The sequence below is a fragment of the Scleropages formosus genome, chromosome 11, assembly GCF_900964775.1.
Source record: "Scleropages formosus chromosome 11, fSclFor1.1, whole genome shotgun sequence".
NCBI lineage: Eukaryota > Metazoa > Chordata > Actinopteri > Osteoglossiformes > Osteoglossidae > Scleropages > Scleropages formosus.
The window spans coordinates 13,963,727-13,985,135 of record NC_041816.1 but is presented as its reverse complement, the minus strand read 5'-3'; the positions used below and the strand labels follow the sequence as shown (position 1 = coordinate 13,985,135).

At 42.3% G+C, this 21,409-nt stretch overlaps 1 protein-coding gene across 1 annotated transcript; it reads right to left on the bottom strand.

Moving 5' to 3' along the window:
- Nucleotides 1-226: 226 nt before the first annotated feature.
- Nucleotides 227-21,266, bottom strand: LOC108940955 (synaptic vesicle glycoprotein 2B-like). The gene is given in 14 exon segments (XM_018763357.2): nucleotides 227-853; nucleotides 1,070-1,229; nucleotides 1,357-1,557; nucleotides 1,675-1,797; nucleotides 1,800-1,807; nucleotides 3,921-4,085; nucleotides 4,366-4,454; nucleotides 4,561-4,671; nucleotides 4,913-5,002; nucleotides 5,210-5,343; nucleotides 5,467-5,618; nucleotides 6,420-6,600; nucleotides 11,096-11,797; nucleotides 21,121-21,266. Coding segments are annotated over 13 exon segments (2,049 nt in total). The 5' UTR covers nucleotides 11,547-11,797; nucleotides 21,121-21,266; the 3' UTR covers nucleotides 227-669.
- Nucleotides 21,267-21,409: the final 143 nt, after the last annotated feature.

Below are 21,409 nucleotides of genomic sequence, written 5' to 3'. Positions count from 1 at the left end.
ACTGTGAACATGTGTCTTTTGAAGTCTGGGATTGTGGTACAATAAATCACACAAAATTCTAAATAAATAAATAAATAAATAAATAAAAAAAATAAATAAAAAATAAATAAATGCATACATATTTTTGAAACCACAGAAAATGGTTCTCTTATAATACTGTTCCACTTCCAACAACATTAATAAAATTCAATGAGGTGCAGAAACAGCTGTTGACAAAAGGCATTATTGTGCCTAACATAAACTGTCACTTGCTACGAAATGGCACTGTGAAAAAATGGCTGAAACGCTTAATTCGTGTAAGATGTAAGACTTTCCAAAAACACTGATTTTGTTCTTTAGTCAGGTAATTTTCAGGTTGGTCTTAAAATTTTAAATCAGTACACATTAAAACTGTCTTAATAAGACTTTGAGTAGGATGTTTTTGATTTATTATCTACTTTATATGATATCCCAAGAAATCCAGATAGGTACGTGTAGAAGGAACATAATCCCACTGACGCAATTTAGCAAAGCTGTAAAGTAGCTCTCAAAAGTCAAATTAAATAATAAAATCATATTAAAATGCTGGAACACGAGAGCAAAATGACACAAACGTACATTACATTACACTGAAAGGCTTCGATTAGGAAGTGATATCACCTGCCCTTGACCTTTGAGCAGTCAAGTTTTTCACAAGAGGACCTTCTCCCGAGTTTCAGGCAGCTTGAAGGCAATCAGGCCTCCGCACACCAGAGCCGAGAAAGACAGCAGGATGGGCACAACCTTGGTGATGCCCACAAAAGAGGCAAAAATCGAGCTTCCCAGGATGGCAGCAAGCTTGCAAAGCGCGTTTAAGACTCCAAATGCTGTCGTTCTGCAAAGGAGGAAATATGTGCCAGTTTATTTTCTTCAGTAAGTGTTTAGTCTGAACATTTTACATCTGCATATACACTATGACATTATTGACCTACATGGCCTGCTCTTTTATATTACTCTTCACTGAAAAAACAGCCAAATGAATAACTGCTTGTAATTTGAAGCAGAGGATCAAAGAAATGTGTGAATCACTCTCTTGGCTGCACTGCGGTACCTTTTAGCTGCTGGGTATAGTTCCACTGTAATGACCTCAATGCCATTCCAAGCTGCCACACTGGTGCCACAGAAAAGACACTGCCAGGCAATGATGGCAGCCTGGCTGAAACTCAGGAACAGGAAGAAAGTGCAGCCAGCAGAGATAAGCATGGACCCACCTAGGGCAAAACACAGAACCCCAACACAAATCATGAAGGGCACGTCAGTACGTAGAAGAAGTGAAACTGTTCCTCAGAAAGAGGCTCTACAGAGCACAGTGTGGTGTCCACCTCCTCTGTCACTCACCAATCATCTTGATCCTCCCAATCTTATCCATGAACAGGGCAGAGATAATGTTTCCGGGCAGAACGGCCAGGCTGCCCAGGAAACTGACCAGGTAGATCAGAACGTCATTATCCTCACGGAAATCCAGATGGCAGCCCTTCTTGGAGTGCAGGAAAGTAGTGTTCTCCAGCCTGCAGTGAATGAACTTCTCCTCCCACAAGTCTGCGTATGAGACAATCACCGCAACATCTGAATACTACCCAAGAAATAACAGCCATGAGATTACTGTCCTATAGAATATTTATAATACAGTCTTCAAAGGATCCTCATGCCACCTACCTGTGTTATAGAAAACAGTGGATTTGATGGTGCAGTTTTCAAAGAATGTATCAGTAGACCTGATGTCTTCGAAGTAACAGTCTTCAAAGAGGGAATCCTCAAACTTGACTGACTTCATTTGTATTTGGTGAAGCTAGGGGAGAAATTTAGAAAACTCCGTCGATAGTGTTCTAACTGACAAACAAATGTGAGAAAAATACTTTGAAAACAGCTTGGATTGTCATTGTCCACAGATCCTCCAGAGAAACTTTGGCTGCTTCTATCAGTTATTTTGTTCTTTTGGTCTTTCCCCAAAAACTCATGGCCATAGGTAAGGATAGTAATGCACACACACACACATTTTCAGAACCGCTTGTCCCTTACGGGGTCACGGGGAACCGGAGCCTACCCGGCAACACAGGGCGTAAGGCCGGAGGGGGAAGGGGACACACCCAGGACGGGACGCCAGTCCGCCGCAAGGCACCCCAAGCGGGACTTGAACCCCAGACCCACCGGAGAGCAGGACTGCGGTCCAACCCACTGCGCCACCGCACCCCCTTACTGATAGTAATGCAACTAAAAGCTTTATCTGAAGGCTCAGCCCCTGCTTTACCACCACACATTGGTAAAACGCTTGAAAAATTGTTGTTGCACTTGCTGTTCAGTCTTTCGTTACCCTTTTCCATCTTTCACAACAAGACCCTGAAACACTTGATCTCCTCCACTAGTCCACTAGGGGCAGTTAGTCCTCACTCACAAAGAGTGAGCAACCCACTGTTTTCTTTGACAGAGTCATTACATCAGACTGAAAGGTGCTGATTTTCATACCAGATGCTTCATATTTGGCAGCAAGCTACTACAGTGCATATCGAAGGTCAAAGTCAGATCAGATCAACATCATCTAAAAAACAGCAGAGATTCCACTCTTAGTACCCCAGATGGACACCCTCTGAGCCTTGGCTACATCTTGATGCCCTGTCCATGAAAATCACAAATGGGAGTGGAGAAAAAGCACAACCTTGAAAGAAGTCACCACTCACACTGCACTTATAAAGGGGTCAAATAAGCAACCCCTGTACCAATATTTCTGCAGTACCTCCCACAGTGCATGTCAAGGCACATAGTTCAGTTGCAAGCCCACAAAACACATGTAAACTGGAATAGAGTGTTTATATGCCCCCTGAAACAATGGTACCAAGGAAAAAAACTGGTCCCTTGTGCCATGACCAGTTCAAAACTGGAACTGTTCTTCCTGAATCTCAAGCTCAAGTATCAGGTGGAGTCTCCTTTCCAACACTCTGGTGTCAGGTTTTTAGGGGAGGCTAAGGAATATTATACTTTTGTAGTTGGAACACAGGCTCTAGTCGCTTTCTTAAACATAGGGTCCAAATCCAAAGGAACCTTGCCCATTTTCAATGCAACATTGAAGAGGTGTATGATGCATGCTGCACCCATACTGTGCGGGGCCTTTAACATTTGTAGCTGAAGCTCATCCCCCTGCAGCCATAACACTACAGAGGGTTCAAACAATGATAATAATTCAAATAACAGTAAATGGTTCCTCTGGGTGTTCCTTCCATTTTTTTTTTCAGAACCACTTGTCCCATATGGGGTCACGGGGAACCGGAGCCTACCCGGTAACACAGGGCGTAAGGCCAGAGGAGGAGGGGACACACCCAGGACAGGACGCCAGTCCGCCACAAAGCACCCCAAGCAGGAATCGAACCCCAGACCCACCGGAGAGCAGGACTGTGGCCCAACCCACTGCGCCACTGTTCCTTCCAACACCCCAGAATCTCTCCATTAGTGAACAAGATTTTTCCAACCTTGCATATTCCAACTTGGGCAGGTTCACATCTTCCCCTCCTAAGGCACCAAATAGCTGTTAGAGCAACTCTGAGACCTCACTTGTGGGCACAGCTGCTAAAAGCTGTGTTTTGAGGGCAGTTGATGCTTCCCACCTTGACAACCCTAAGACTGAGTGGTGAACATCAGCAGTGAGGGAAGCTAATAAGGTGAAGAAGGAGGCCTTCTGAGCAATTCTTTTCGAGGGTTCTCTTGATCTGGCTGAGAGGAACCAGTAGGCCAAGAAGGGCACAGTAAAAGCAGTTACTGAAGTGAATGGGGGGAGATAGGAGTTTTCAAAGGCCATGGAGAAAGACTGTCAGATGGCCTCAAAGACTGTCAAAAGTGCGCTATAAAATATATATACAAATATTGAGTTCAGTGATAATTCTTTTACAATAAATGAGTGCTGTTTAACCTACTTGTCACTGATATATTCTCCTTCTTTATGAATTTGATTTTCCAAAGAAAAATTGAAGGTGAAATGATGTACTCGTTCACGATGGAAGACCTTAATCTTGGACTCATATTCTTCATGCTGCAAGTGCTTGATCATGTCTGGGAACCAGACTGACAGCCCATAATAACTGAAAGAAATAGTGTTTTCAAAGACAGTTAAATTATGTAAACAAATTACAGTAATCTGCATTGCGCCAAGGACTAAAAAACATTTGGCATTCACCTTAGTTTTGAATACCTTTGTATTGTCTCCTTAATCTGATGCTCAAAATTAGATTGTAAATGTTTCAAGATTTACAATAAAACAATTTCCTGCCCATAAAACTGAATTTTTTTCTTGAAAAAAATTGCATTTAATTTGTCACCCAAACTATATTTCAGCAGGCAAAAGGAGGTTGAGCCATTTACCTGAATGCCATTGTAAACCATATAATTGCCATCAATAAAGTGCTGAGTCTCAAATCAGGTGACATAAGGGACAAAATATTTTTCAGCACCTGTAAAAGAGATGGTGTGGTGAAATAGCATGTGTAACAGAAACAACCACCATAACTATCATTGATATTAGCATATCACGTTGTTCTTCTGAGATTTTTTGTCTACCTGCTTGGTCAAAGTTGCGGAACGAACTGCCCATCGCTGAAAGGCAGTTCCTGTGGAGCTCTGGATCTCAATGAATTCGTTGTCCTGTTTCGGTGCCTTGATCTGGGAGACCTAAAACCAAAGGAATTAGAAAACAAGCCATCAGTGGTTTCATAACTCGAAAGTTCTTTGGTTTTGAAAATGTTTCCCAGTAGGGCGGAGGAAATTGGACTCCAATAATGAAACATTTGTTCCATGTTACAAATAATATTTTCTAGAGTTCTATGAAGATTTTGAGTTGAGCCAAGTGCTGTATATCAGCATGTAGTGTAATCTGCAGTTAGTGCAATAAGCCCCTTTGGGTCGTTCTTACGGTAAACACTCTCTCCGGCTCTCCTTTTGCCCTCCAGTTGATGTCATGAACCTGCTTCAGGATCATCCACCCTTCATCATGTTTAGCATTCTGGCCAATGATTGGAAACATCCATTTAGATATAGAACAAATCATAACTTTGTTATTCACGTTTTCATAACAGAAAACAAACTGTGCCATGTATATTATTCCCACAGTCAGGCATTTTAATCTACCATTAATCATTTCCTTCTGGCTGCAGTGCTGTGCTTTTCCAAAGAGTGAAGTCATTCTATGGATGTTAGTGCAGAACCTTACTTCAAGAAGAAAACGAGGACTCTCTGGCATGAATGATAGCCCAATAAGGGAAAAGATGGCTGGCAAAGCGCACACCAGCACAAACAACCTCCAGCTGTGGAACTGGAACTCTGTCCCCATGCTGAAGCCCCAGCCTGTAACACAACACATGTGTGCTTTGGGTTGTTGGTGCAGCTACAGATGTGGAACAGCACCTCTGGCCTTCTGCCCAAAGACTGTCCTACTGTGCGGCCTTGAATGTGGTTGGGAAGGCGTACCGTAGTGAGGGATGATACCCCAGGCAGTGAAGGAGGCATAGATGCCCCCCATCATCCAGAACATGCATAGCCAGCTCAAGTGCTCTCCTCTCTTGTCCATGGAGAGGAACTCGGAGAAGTAAGAGTAGACAATTGGAACTGATCCTCCGATGCTAAGAGGAAGGGGAAAGAGGACATGTCATTTTTCAAAAGACAGAAACACCTTGTGTGTGTATCTTGTAGTATTTACCTATTAGGATTGCCTTAGGGTTATCGCATGTGAGAAATGTATGTCGTTTGACAAGTGTAGCCTGGAATCCCAAACAAATGAAAGAGTTTTTTGACTTTGTGCTGAACCTTTCGACTAGGAAGAAAAACACACGTGTCCTTAATAGCTTGTGCGGGACTAATCACTCCACAGCACACAAAGGCTAGGTATTTTTATTCCCACCACCTGGAATTTCTCTCCTTCATTAAAGCTGAGAACATTTCAGGCCACTCTGTGGTTTTCTGTGATTGTACAGCAATCTCTACTTTACGTTGTGTGCCATAATAACTATGGGCAGCAAAATGCATAGCTGTTAGAGCTGCTGTCTTTCAGCTTGGAAGTTTCAGGCTCAGATCTAACCTCCTGCTATTAGACCCTTGAGCAAAATACTTACCCTGAACTGTTCCAGTAAAAATTACCCAACTATATAAATGGTTTCATAATTTTTTGGCATGTTTATGCCGTAAGTTTCTTTGGAGAAAAGCACCAGCTAATTAAGCAAATGTTGTTGAAACCCCAGCCTTGGCTTGGTGTTACTGTACTTGCAACCACACAAAGCTCATGTTGGTGGCACATTCTGCAGTGCTTTAAGACTTCGGGGTTTGCTGACTTGTAGCATTTGAGAACGTACAACATCTCAGCACAGTATGAAACAGCTGATGTGTGTCTATATTATTTAATGACTTTGTCATTTCAAATTTCTCACCCAATGCCTGAGAAGAGCCTGAAGAAGAGGAAGAAGCCATATCCTTGGGCAAAAGAGGAGAGGAAAGCGAAGACACAGTTGATAGCCAGAGCCATGGTTAGACACTTCCTTCGGCCAAGTTTGTCTGCCAAACCACCCCACACAAAGGCGCCCACCATCATTCCCAGGTACACAATTAACCCTGAGGGAAACAGAGATAGTCTGAAGTCAGAAAGGAGTGCTGGGTTGGTACCAATGTGTCAAGATAACAAGCTAATTAACACTGTGTTTTATAATTAATGCTTCATTTAATCATTTTCAGTTCAATAAAAGAAACATTCTTGTACAAATATGGTCTTAACATTTCCCAAGGACTTCACAGATGAGTTTAATTCAGCTCTGGATTTTAATTTGATATACACATGGATCCTCTATGTGACAAGATATTTATATTGTTATCATGTTAGCAGTTAGCAGTGAAAAATCATAACGTTTCACATCATGCGTTAAAAATTGTCCGAAAATGTTGATAATTAAGAGCTGTCAAGTCACACGCAACATAAATCCCTTTAATTGAAAAGAAAAAAGTGTCAGCGTTTATAATTAATACAATTTCAAAAGTCTTTTACCTTTACGTGAAGGGAATAGGATAGAAGTTATGTTCTATTTTAATGTATCATAAGCTGTCATTTGTCCACACTGCATTTTTAAAAATCACAGCTCATGCTTCAAAAGTGTCAGGACACTAGGGAACAGGAGAACTAAATCTGGAGAAAATTTGACAGAACATATTCTCCACCTTTCCATGTAGGACAGATTTTATTAGAAAGGCACCAAAACAAAATGGTAACAGTATGTTTTTCTATTAATTACATTCTCAGTCTGAATATTTTCGAACCTCTCCCTGCATCTGTATTTAGCAGCAGTTTCATGTCAAAGGTTTTATTACCTGCCATCTGTAAAAACTCCAAAGAAATTGCAGACTGCCTCCACAAGGGACAAAGGCGGTATCAGTCGAGTTCTTTGGCGAGATGTTTATGTCTTTTATATGACATGAACTCCAGTGTTGTACACCACAAAAGACTGACACAACAAACCACTCCTCCTATTAAACTCACTCACTCACACACACACACACACACACGTTGTCTGAAACCACTTGTCCCAAGTGGAGTCGCAGCGAATCGGAGCCTAACCCAGCAACACAGGGTGCAAGGCTGGAGGGGGAGGGGACACACCCAGGACGGGACACCAGTCCATCACAAGGCACCCCAAGCGGGACTTGAATCCCAGACCCACCGGAGAGTAGGCACAGGCCAAACCTGCTGCGCCACCGCACCCCCTCTCATTTAAAAAATGTTGTTAAGCATAGGATTCTGCATGGTACTACAACTTTACATGAAAACACTTTTGAAAAAGAAGGAAGAATACATAAATCTAGAGTTTATACCTAAAGAGACTCTCACGGCAGCAGCTACAAATTTTCTGTTATATTTTGTAACATTGACATTTGCATGTGACAGAGAAGCATGGTGGTGCAGCAGGTAGCAGCCCCATCTCACAGCACCTAGACTGTTCAGGACTAGGTTAGAATGTGGCTCAGTCTGTGTAGAGTTTGGATGTTCTCCCCGTGTCTGCGTTGGTTTTCTCCCACAGTCCAAAGACATTCGGGTGAATTGGTGGTGCTTAATTGAAAGTGTGTAAATGGGTGAGTACGTGTGTGTGTGTGTGTGTGTGTGTGTGTGTGTGTGTGTGTGTGTGTGTGTGTGTGTGGATACCCTGTGATGGACTGGTTTCCTGTCCAGGCTGTGCCCCCCCCTTGCACCCAATGATTACAGGATGGGCTCTGGATTGCTGACCCTGAGCAAAACAAGCAGGTAGTAAAAGTGAGCGAGAGTACAAATGTGAAAAGTTTAAATTTCTCCCACTGGAAAAATGAACATTTGATTTGCATAACAACTGTAATGAATTCTCGAAGGTTGGGAGACTTTTCTCGAAGTTACTAGAAAGTACTATAGGATCACACCTATGATATATTGTACCCTTCTGACCCTGAACCCTAGCTCTATACACGTGGACAGACGGCACCTGTATGCACACACCCTCGGTTTACTGTCTGTCTGTGTGTTGTTATGACCCTGTGCCGTCAAACAAAAACGAAACGTTGAAGTGATAGCAGTGGCTAGTGTAAGCATTTGCTCTTCTTGCATGCAGAGTCTGTTTTCCTTCATTTTTACACTATTCCTCTGCAGATGGCACTGTCTTCAGGGGTGCTGGCAAGGGGAAACCATGGGGAAGAAGGCACAGAGTTCTGCAACTCAGGCAGCATATGGACATGAGCTCTGGTCCCATTCCCAAGACAGAGGGTCTGTCGGCTCTGGACTGTCACATACTGCTTTGTTGGAGCTGCTCTGATCCGCTGAGTCAGAAACAAAACACACGGCAATGAAACGGTCTGTAAGCGGAAGGGGAGGTAATATGTCCTCTAGGAGCTCACTCCTGGGCTCACTCCTGCATAAGCGCTGCAACATGTTTATTCAAAATGTTGCGCCGGCTCTGAACTATAACTATGTTTTTTCCATTTCATTGGTACATTTTAAATGAACGAATCAAGCGATGAAACCACTAATGAGGGTTCAGTTATGATATGAATGCTGGGTAAGTGGTTCAGTTTGGATGGAGATGCGCAACGTTAAACATTCTCCTATAAGCAAAGTACGTGCAGTATTTGTTTCAGGGCGCAATCATTTTCTTCTTTTTCAGCCACGACATTTCATCGGTTTTCCTAACAGAATCTGATGGAAGACTTTATACAGGGTGAGGAAGCTGTCTCTTGCTGGTACATTTATTGCCAAAAGAAGTCTTATTTTTTCCATTTCAGTGTTCAGGTAGCACGGGGGGGTGTGGTGGCTCAGTGGGTTGGACCAGGTCCTGCTCTCCAATGGGTCTGGGGTTCGAGTCCTGCTTGGGGTGCCTTGCAATGGACTGGCGTCCCGTCCTGGGTGTGTCCCCTCCCCCTCCGGCCTTACGCCCTGTGTTGCCGGGTAGGCTCTGGTTCCCCGTGACCCTGTATGGGACAAGCGGCTCAGAAAGTGTGTGTGTGTGTGTGTGTGTGTGTGTGTTCAGGTAGCTATGGAGATTGAGAGCTTCCTATCCATTAGCCCATGATCAAGAGCAGCTTATTAAACAATGGGCGGTGTCTCCTGTCCGAGCTGAAACCCGAGTCAGAAGAAGCAGGGGGTGGAACGAAAGACGAGAGGAGGCTTTATGCGTTCGAGAAGCAAGGTCACGGGACGATCTATCGATTTCAGAGTCGCCTGCTGGCTCGGATCTCGGCACCGAGTGCAAACATAACACAACCCCGGAGGGATAAAAGTGCTGCTCTCTGAGGCCTGAAATCAGTCTATTTTTCTCCCAGACAGCTGTGGCCAGCTGCTCTCTTACTGCTTAACTCATAATTTCACCCCGTCGGTCCTTTATATGTTTTGTCTTAGGGAATTTTGTAACACACAATGCATATAAAAGGATGCTTAGCTATAAGCATATCATTACATGTACAGAGATAATGTGAAATTCAAAATTCCATCGTCTGCTGCGGCATTTTCAGCGGAAACAATGATTTACACGTCTAGTTTTTTACGCAGTTGAAAATTAGAACAAAGGCACCACCGTGGCATTGATAAAGCGTGTTTGAGATGTTTAAATGAAGATTCATCTCAGGTATTAGCTGTTCCACTAGCTTGTGGTGCACAGATTTTGATTATGTGCACTGAGACATTTCTCCGTGCTGAAGATGGGATTCCAGCTCTTGCAGATACTGCAGGTTTCATTGCAGTTACAAGAGAAATCAGGTTTTGCTCGGAGATTAACGATGATTAATGCCCGCATGATTAACGTTCTCCTCCCCAAACAAGGACATATTAATGGAAAGCTGAATGTGAAAAGCTGCCAGATTAATTTTATCATCAGTTATGCTATTAAGAGCAGTAATGATGTGCACGTTACAAAATGTTCAGTTCTTTTTATCGTAAGTCCCTACCGTGCATTGCGGATGTCACAAAAAAATTCTGCTCATTTTCAGTCTTTTGTCAAATTAAGAATGGAACAAAGATAATGGGTTTTTATTTGCACACCACACTAGACGAGAGGAGTAACACCTTGTCAGGTATTAGAAACGATGAAAGAAATGTCGGGAAAAGTTGTCAGTTGCACACAAACATTGTGGGACATGTTAGGTTGGACTGAACATTGAGTGGGACACAATCTTCAGTTGTGACACGTACTGACAAAATTGCTGCAAGACTGTCTCTTGTCATCACGAGACAAACTTTGTCTGTGAAATAGCTGGGTGTTAAAGGGGTAACAGAACCATCAATCCATCCAGATTAAATATGTGACGTTTGTTCATTTTAGCGTGGAAAATCACACTCACACACACACACACACACATCATCTGAAACTGCTTGTCCTATACAGGGTCAAGGGGAGCCAGAGCCTAACCTGGCAACACAGGGCGTAAGGCTGGAGGGGGAGGGGACACACCCAGGACAAGACACCAGTCCGTCGCAAGGTACCCCAAGCAGGACTCGAACCCCAGACCCACCAGAGGGCAGGACCCAGTCAAACCCACTGCACCACCACACCCCCCTCTGCGAAAAACTAGTTAAGAACAATTCACCGGAACGCCTTGGACTCACCCAGCATGCCTTTATTGGCATTCGATAGGCACATGTCTTTCTCGGCGCTGGGAAGCACAAAGCCCACCACGAAGCACTCGGCTCCGTCCGCCATGAGGGCCAGGCCAGTCACGGTGAACAGCGTCCACTGGAAGCGCCCATGGCCACAGTCCTCCATGATGGCCTCGTATTCCTCAGCCAAAGACTCCTCCTCCTCCGTTCCGGCCTTGGCCCTGGCTGCAGCCCGAGCCGCCCTCTGTGCAGCCTTCACCTCGTCGGGATGGGGGATGCCTTGGTACTCGCCCTCATACATCTGGTCGTCCTCATCGTGGCCCTCAGTGACATCGCTGGCAGCATCCTCTTCCTGGGGGGGGTAATCTTCCTGGTACCCATAACCATCCTGGCCCCCTCTTCCGTATTTGGAATACGTGCTGTGTTGTGAATACATGTTGTTCTGATATGGGTCTCCCATTATTACTTTTTAAGGAGGACCAGTGGGAACTGTTTTGCTTTTATATCACAGGTCTGCTGTTTAGAAAATTTGCATATCCCTTTACAAATTTTCTGTAAGTTTTTATATATGCGTCAGACTCTAAAGACTGGGCTGTACTGAAATGAGATCTCGAGACCTGTGATGAAGAGCTTTGATAAGGCTTTAGAAGCTGCAACAAAACTGCACGACCATCCTGTGTAATTTTCCGAACGAAAACTTCTTTCCATCACCTGAAAGAGTGAAGCAGAAATAAAAAATATAAGACACTATTCATACTGATTACATGAGTGTGATTGCAGAACACAAGTTGTGGGATTGATTATACTTTGCCTTTAAAACAAGCAATGTTGTATATTTATAGGAACTGAAAGCAATATTTTGGTCCACAAAACCTGTACAGTAAGAACTTGCCTCAATTCCTTTACCATGAAAAATCTTTCAGCATCGCTACGGCACTAAATTTCTCGATCTTCTTCCAGTAAGAGAACAAGTTCCAAAGTCACTGTAGCTGTGGTTTTCTAATATTTAAATCTCATGTACCAAACCAAATTGTCATCCACATGTTCACACATTTTAGTCTGTGCCATCCAATTTACAGGTGAATAGTCTGCAGCTGTGAAAGGCGTTTTTCCCTCATGATTCTCTAGTATATTTCATATTATTCTGTTCATCCTCACCTTAGTATTGTTATAAGTGGTTTATCCTGTTTATTAAGCATCTTCACATGATGCATGCAGCACACAAGGATACTTGTCCTAGATGTCGCAGATTTCTGACTAGTTTAGTGTTTTTATTTTTTTTTGAGAAAGCTGATGAGACAGAAAATAATTATACAACAGCCGTGAAATTGTGAGCAAGACTAACCCAGCTCGAAGAACCTGAACCAGTGCGAAGCTGGACTAGTGCTTCTACGCCTCTCAGGTCTCCATTCTCTTACTGACTGATCTCTGGGAAGCCTCTTGAGACCCTTGGAGTCCTACGCCAAAGAGCTTCCACATGGAAACCTGGCGAGATGAACCATTGGTTCAGTCAGTGAGGAGTGTCACAAAATGAACTCCATGTTGTTATGCCTTTTAAACTCAATTTTAAAGATAGACTTTATACGTGCTGTAATCTCAGTAATCCTTGTTATCCTTGTAGGTACATCTGTTTTTGACCTCTGCATGAGTTTTTTTTGCAGGGCTAGGGTGTGGGTCTCAGGTATCACAATCCAGCATCACCAATTTAGCATTGCTCTAGAATAACTCCTCAGTCCAATTTAAGAACCAGGATGGAGGCTGTTCTGCAGTGGCAGAAAATGGGGGTCAAGAGTATGAAGCGATGGCTCAACAGAGGTGGGACTTCGAGATCAGGACCGGCAGTGACAGACTCATCCCTTGCGTCAGCCTAGTTTTTTTTCAGCCACTCACCTGAAATAAAGCAGCACTGGTGGTTCAGCAGTATTTACATCACAGCAAGTGGTAGTTAGATCATATTTCAGGTGACTTTCGTGTTGAATCAGGTCACCTAATATCTTTGGATTGGTACATGACACTCATCCTAGCGGGTTATGACGGGAGTGCGGATGATTGTTGTTTTACTGTGACATATTCCAAGCTATTTAAGGTTCTAAAGTATCATCTTTGTAAATTTCATACAGTACCTGTGTGTCTGTAGTAATAGTCTTGGGAATGCCAGACAAATAATGGGGGTTGAGAAAAAATTCTCATGTGGTTTTCTTCTTCTTATCTTGAACTGTGTAACGCAGTTATAGCAACAATTCTCATTAAAGAGGGATCTGAAACTCCCTGAGTCCATTTGTAATCCACATTAAACTTTGCTAATACTGTTATTCATTGGTTGTAATTATGTACTGGACAATAATCTGACTGCATATTAGTAACACATCTAGCCATACTTCAGCACCTCAGCAGTTCCCGAGGGGCTGGACTTTCACAAAAACATGCCTAATACTGGTGGAATCTGTAATAATAATTATTGTAGAACCTGATTTTCCAGAGGCTCACATGTTGGACCACGGCTGTCCCTTGGTCTGTAGGTTCAGATATAGATGATTTCCCTCTGATGGACTGGAATCCCATCCGTAGAGGAGCATGCCTTGCACCCTAGCTTCCTCTGTTTATGGGCTAAGCTCTGTACCAGCAAAACCCTCAATGGACCACTAGTTATTGAGACGAATGAAGAGTTTTACAGAATATTGTGTAAACTCTTTTTCAGTCAAACACCCGAGACAATCTGCACCTCAACTTTGTATTCATTTTCAAACGTATAAAAACACAATTTCAGTACAAATCCATTCTAATGTAAAGGTGCCCTTTTGCTTTTGTCTCTGCTGACCCTCAAGTTGCTAACATTTGATCAGATTTTATTTAGATGAGAAAATGATGTGTCTTACAGAAGAATGCAGGAGAACGTGACGCTGTACACGTGACTGTTTTGTATCGAAGCGCTACAGGTGGCTCATGAGGAAAGAGTCCTCTATTAAAGTGTTATTTAAAAGGCGACAGTTAAATTCATCTCAACCAAGATCCCTCATGGTGCATTGAAGACATTAGCTGCTCATTATTTCTGCATGAGCTATTAGTACATGAGAAGTTGAAATGCACAAATGGACCTTGTTTATTCCCCATGTCTGTTTCTGGAATAAGAATGAGAAAATAGAGTTTGAAAGTGAGTAGTGTGGCTTCAGTGGATGAAACCTGGAAAGCATTTCCTTTAATTTACTTTGCAGATTACTTTGATTTCTTTGTTAATGCATCTTTTTTGGTGGTGACATGCAGTGCAGTGCATTTATTTAATTAGTTTTCAAAGCCCTTGTCTGCATTAGCACAGACAGTGTTTTTTTCCCACTATTGTATCCAGTGAATACACATAAAAGGTTAAATAAATGGCTAAATGTATATTACTTAAATATTTAAATACATATATTATTTAAAACCTCTTTTGAAATCATCAGATGTCTTTAGGTCGGGCTCACTTGCATTTGGAATAAAAGGGGTATTTCATGCATTAGAACACTGAATTAAGAACAAGAAAACTGTACAGTTTGTACAATTTGAGCAGACGTCTGCTGAAAAATGCATCGTAAGAGCCTGCTTTCAGGGGCTGGGAAAGTGCTAATTAAATCAGCCGTCTTAAAGGATTTACGTCTGTGCTGTGCCTTCCAGCTGCTCTCAGGAAAACAGCATGATGCACACTTTCCCTGGTTTCAAGGAAATGACGACCCCCCACGATATGCTTTCAGTTAAAAGGTGGAAGACTGAGCCGGCAACATCCCGCCTTTGAGTTCTTTTGTCCGTATTCAAAAGAAACTTTGCACAAACCAAGAATAATTACTCATCTGGATGAGTTTTTTAAACAAGTCCAAACTGACCACTGGAGAAAACTTTACATTGTTTCTGCAATCAGATACCGTGCATACCTACGTGAATATATATATATACTGTAATTACACAATAAAATACACTACTCATCATATCTGAAAATCATGAAAAAGGTTTGCGGTGGAAAAATGATAGAAAATAATTATTTGAAAATAGTTTGGAAAATTTTTCTTTTCTTTTTTACGATAAATATTATGCAATGTCGTCATCTTGTCTTTTAGGTTTAATTTAAAAAAAAAAAAAAAAGAAGCCTTGTGGAATTTTCAATTTATTGATTTTCTGCCAGCATTAGTTCAGCTTGTGTCAACATTATCATCTGCTCATCTCCAGCATTAGGTTTTCAACTGATTGTATCATTAGATATCAATATATTTCTCCCCACTCCCAGGTAGTCTACAGATTCAGAGCTACACTGCGGACTGCTGGATTTACAGTTCTTCCTAGTGTCAGTGAAATCATTGCAACACTTCAGTCGACCTCAGTGCAGCAATGGTGCAACTTCTCCTTTGTGCTGACTGAATTGATTCCAACCTATCACACACACACACACATTGACTGAAGCCACTCATTCCAAGCAGGGTCACAGCACACTGGAGCCTAACCCAGCAACACAGGGCACAAGGCTGGAGGGGGAGGGGAGACACCCAGGATGGGACACCAGTCCATCACAAGGCACCCCAAGCAGGACTCAAACCACAGACCCACCAGAGAGCAGGCACAGGTCAAACCTGCTGCGCCACCGCACCCCCTCAACCTGTCTTGCTTCAACATATAACAATTCCCCTTTTGTTTTATTTGTAATTCACAGCACTGTAAGACTAAATGAAATTCCCCAGACATAGTTGATTAATTCGTACTTTTCCAAAGTGATTTTTAATCAAATAAATCTATTCTTATTTTTTCAGATTCAGATTTGTTTGAAGTGGTACTTTACTCACCATCTTGTGCTGTGTCCTTCATAAAGGCTGTGATTTATTTAAGGGGTGACTTCTTGCCACATTACGCATGCATCTGGGCTACTTGCCGTCGCTCCCTTAACGCCTTCATCGGGGATACACTCGGCAGGTTTATGGGTAGGAATCTGGGTCAGCGTTCACACACGTTTCCTCAACCACTGCAGACAAACTATTCAATTTTTACTCTATGAATACCAGTAAATATTAACCAACACAAAATGATTCACTTAAAATACCCCATAAAGGTAGCATTTTTATAATATTTTGCCAGAATTTACAGAACAACCTGGGCCCAAACTCCACACATACAGATTAATTCTATTATTATTCCAGATTACTTTAAAATATGGGTTGTTAAAGTTAAAAGAGTAAAAAAACTCCAGTACTACAGAGTGTTTGGAGCTATCTGTTGCTTGTTTATCTTTAACGTAGTGGTCATAACACAGCTGTAACTGTTTTTCAGTAAACCAACTGCACGATTATACTCATTATTTTAATATTTTCAATGGCTATTTGTGCTGGTAACCGAAGATCATGTTCTGCATCATACTCAGTTCTTCCGAACCACCTTCTGCTGAGATAATCACTAGAGTAGCCTTAAATAAACCTGATCACGCTGCACCATTTAGGAGAACGCGTGGCAAGAGGGGCAGAAGGGCCTCTGTCACCCCACACCACCACCGGCTGCTCACTGCCCTGGAGCTGTAACGCCACAGGGATCACGGCTTGTCACGCACGTGCTTTGCAATGCACAAATAAGCTTGAGTTGTACTTGCCGCAGTCCTGCGCGATGTATGTCTGTCTGGGCAGGTCCTCCTCCTCTGACCCTCTCAGAGGGAGAGGGGCGTCCCAGTAACACACCCATGTAGGAAATGGGAGGAGAGGAGGGAGGGTTGGAGGCAGATTGATGTGAGCACAGGGACATGTACATCTGCAGACATCCTGCATCTCTATGACAGATGAAAGTTGCAATTTAATCCTGCTTAAGGCTGAAAATTTCATTCTGCTGCTGCCCAAATGCTTTTGGTGATTGTTTCAGCAACGAGAGAGAGAGACCGAAAGACAGAGAAATCGCAATTTCGTATTAGCGTATCTTTTAATTTTTTTTTCGTTCTCTGCAGAGACAATGACAGAGGATTGCTGTCTAGTGCTGACAGGAATTGGCACATAGAGGAGTCAGCACTGAATGATGAGCAGACCTCTGAATTTTTATTGCAGTACAAGGGAATTAAGGTTAACATTTGCTTCAGCTGTTTAATTCTCTCTTTCGCCCAAGTGGCTTTTTAAACTAAAAGGTGACATTAACGAATAAGTACCGTAAATAGAATAACACTGTGGATATGGTTAAATGGGAGTGTTTTGGTAGTGAACTGAAAGATATCACTACAGACAACTGGAGAATTGAAATAGATCTGAAGGTACATATTCAGTCCTTAGAAGCACAGATTTGTTTGAATAATGAATCAGCTAAATGCAATGGATTGCGTGAGTGAAGTGGAAACAATTGTTTTGCTGCCACCAGATTAATGACAATTAAATCCAATTTATCCAGTTTTCTGTCACAACACAGGAGAACCAGAATGCACTCTACCTTCAAGGTTGCAGAGCTGACATGTAACTAATGGCTTCTTTGTAATGAGACACAAGCGAAGATATCAGTGACAAGACTGCCAAGGGGCGTCCAAACAGTGTGGACTACCAAAAATGGAACTGCATTTGCAGCAAAATCACAGTTTATTTATTACAGAATGTGTGCATTTATTTATTGCTTTTTATATTGTGTTTTCACCCTCTTCAGAATGCGCTGAGGGGTGTAAATTGTTCTTTGCGTGTGAACGTGTGATTTTTCTGCAATGACCTGGTGTTCCATTAGGGCTGAACCCTGCCATATGCTCTGTTTCTCAGGATTGGTTCCAGACAACCACAACCCTGAGATGCATAAGTGATTTCCGAAAATGGGTAGATTACAACCGTTTGGTTATGCTAGCATGTTGCTGAAAGATTCCTCGATGAAATACACACATCCATTGTAAGTAATCTCTTGTTCAGTGCAGGCTTCTGGTGGTCTGGAGCCTGTCCTGGAAATACGAGGGATGAGGCGGAGTCCAAGCCGGATGGGATACCAGTCTTTATCAGGACAGTCGCACACATTCATTTTCTCACACATACACGCAAACTATGTTCAGTTTGGAGTCACCAGTTCACCTGAAATACACGACTTTGAACTGTAGAATTAAACTGCGGCACCCGTAGCAAACCCTCCTAAATAGGGAAAGCGCATCTGAGCTGTTGCTGGAGTTTGCATTCGAACCCACGTCCGAGCTGACAGCCCGGGAGCTCTGAAGCACCGGTGCTGTGGACAACAAACGTGGTCAACGGAAAATAGAAAATTCTCACTCTAATATCATGGTAAAAATCAGAATTTCTCTAGAGCGTGGTCCTACTTATGAGCAAAAGAACTACTTGTACGCAGTTCTACCCAAAGCACTTTCATTAGGGAACATACTGTTGGCTCAAAACTGCTGTTTCCTCCCATAAACCTTATAGCTGCCATGCCTCAGCACCTTATGGATGTTAATCTTAGGAAAGCTCTGCACTCAGTATATTCAGCTGTTCTAGTGTTTTTATAAAATAAGAAATTTCAAAAAATGTATTTTAGTAAATGCAGGGGGGATCTACACCTGCTCCCCCCTTTCCCCATGTTCCAAGGCCCACGCCTCCAGAGATCACCTTCAGCATCTCGCCCTACTTGTCGCCCTGCTGGGAATTACATAACACCTGCATTTGCCTCATTGTTATTATTTTTATTCTAATCCAGCATTTTATTTTAACAGTTAAAGGGCACGGAACGAGAACAAAGAACACTTACATGTTTGTGTTTTTGGACTCGGATCATTTTAAATTATTTGGTATCCTACACTAGGACGACTTGTCTGAGGAATTTCATACAATGTTTAATACAATGTTCAGATTGCTTTAGTCATAGCATTCTTCTCTGCTGTGGTGTGCTTGTAATTGTAAAAGTCCTTTATGACTTCTATACTACTGGGTATGATGCTCTGCTGTTAAACACACATATTTCTCTTCTTATGGTACACAGCTTCCAACTGAATTTCATGTCAAGGACAAGAAAAGAGATGCTTTCATTATACCCCTATCATAATTGGCACTGGTATTTCGTTGTAAAGAAACAGTAAAAAAAGCAGCACACTGAACAGCTGAGTCAGCAGCTTTGATTTCTTTCACAATTTAAAGCTTAACTTTGAGAAATAAACAATTAATCTGGGACTAATGTCATTTGGAGCTGTGACCATAGTTTTCATGTCTGCAGGTGATCGTGACTCAGTGACGTCTAAGGGAGGTGAAGCTCTGGCAGCGTCTTTGGAGGGAAAAAAGAGGGTGCCAAACTAAGTACAGCGCATTAAAGTTTCATATCTAGGAACATGTTGTGCTGTGCTGTCTCCGCTCTCTCCACTTCCTTTAGAAACAGTACTTACAGATGCAAAGTCTCTAGCTGTATCGCTATAGAAGTGAAACCCTTGCAGAACCATGACATTAAAAAAAGATAAAATGGAGTGGTATTTTTAACATGCAAGTTAAACAGAGATTTTAAATACTGGTGCATTTAGCAAGTATTAAATTGAAATATCATCAGCAAATGTTTATTACGCCAGCATTCAGTGTTCTCGTGCTTTTGCAGTTTTTCGGAGTAAGTTTTAAATATTTTTGTTATAATGGTATAATCTCAGTGACAGTGAGGTCTTTACATACTGCTCGACCATTAGGTCACACCGGGTGTTTCCACCAAGTATTACATGTAGTATACAGTACTTGTGAAATTTTGCTGCGCAGAAATCTTTGACATAGCTTACAGTACGTGTGCAGCTGGCAAAGGCCTCCTGACAGTCTCTCGGGAGATTAATTGAAGAAGGGTACATATGAAGGGCGCGTTTGTGTAAGCAGAAAATTTTTAAAAATTCTCCAGGTGCTTTCATTCTTTCCTTTGCATTTCTTGTAGTATTGCAGCTTTTTACCTTGTTCCATTAAAGCTCGGTTTCTTATTAACGGGGAGCGCAGTTCTATCCAGTGATTTATGACTGATGAAACAGGTATCCTTATCCAGAATATTGATGCTATTTTTACAGAGCATATGCGACAAAACATCCTGTTCACATATCAGACCATTGATATATCAGATCTGTCTAAATATCAGAATCTATATTAAAAAAAAACCTTGAAAGGTTTCTGGTGCAGTAACAGAGAGACCAAGGAGCGCTGCTGTCAAAAGGGAATCCATTCTCACCGCTCCCGCAGAAACGTACCGGTCCGCCAGCAGCGGATAGCCGGGGAAAAAAGCAAAATAATGAGCATCTGATATCACGGCATCTCAGGAAGATGCAGAAAGGCCCGCATTGACTGTTGCACAGCACTATGACGTACACAAGACATTTAGCAGGTGTAAATAATGCATGTGCTCTTTCACACTGCAGGGAGAGCTGGTCCACCCCACCCCACCCTCAGCATAAAACATGAAACAGCCCACACAACACAGCAATGGAGTCTGCACTTGTTTATTAAAAAAAAAAAAAAAAAAACAGCACAACAGCAGCTATAGTGTATGATTCCTATTCGGGCAGCGTGCCACAGATGAAGATTACAGAAATGCTCAGATTAATGCAATGTCCGATGGAGGTTTTGTTTACAAAAATTTCATTTCCTGCAACTTTTCTCGATGTGTATTCTAGCTTAAGCCACAAAATACGTACCGGACATAAATCAGTTTAATGACACTCGAGTTAAATGACGGTACTGCTTGAAATTATGAGCCAAGAAAATTTCCGACAAAGTGAAGTGAGGCATCACGGTAAATATTTCTATTTGCTTTTCTGTAATAATCACCGTGGAACAACAATGTAGAAGTAAAGACTTTCCCGTTTCAGAAGTACTTTGCCATTTTTTTTCTGTTTGAGTCAGGAACCCAAAGAGGCACATTTATCAGTATAAAGCTTCTATAGATGTTTCTATTAAATATTGTTGAACTTTGCAATGCAGTTTAAGTGCTCAGCTCTCTGGCAATAACACTTAATATATCCTATATTGCCAAATGCATTCAACAAGACAAAAACACTGAGTCCACATGAAATGCGGACAATAATAACATCGAAAAATGAAAATTAAGAGAAGGCACATAAACAGAATATGAGGCATTCTTACCAGAATTTTCACTGCTTCTCAACAAAAGTAATTCCCTTTTCTGGAAAACAAAATCTCAGTAGGAAGGACAGATGTGGGTGCAGAGAACTGTAGAGGGTGAGCTTTAGAACCCACTCCAGAAGCTCCGTAAATGGTAGAGCACTGGATTAGGGTACACCCTCACGATCCCTCTCGCTCATCCCAGGAGGAGTCCCTGACGCTCACGGACGCTGGTGGAAATGGTAGCGTCCATTGCAGCGTACGAGCAACAAGCTCTCTCTCCCTCTGCCAATGGGGTGGGGGGGCTGTC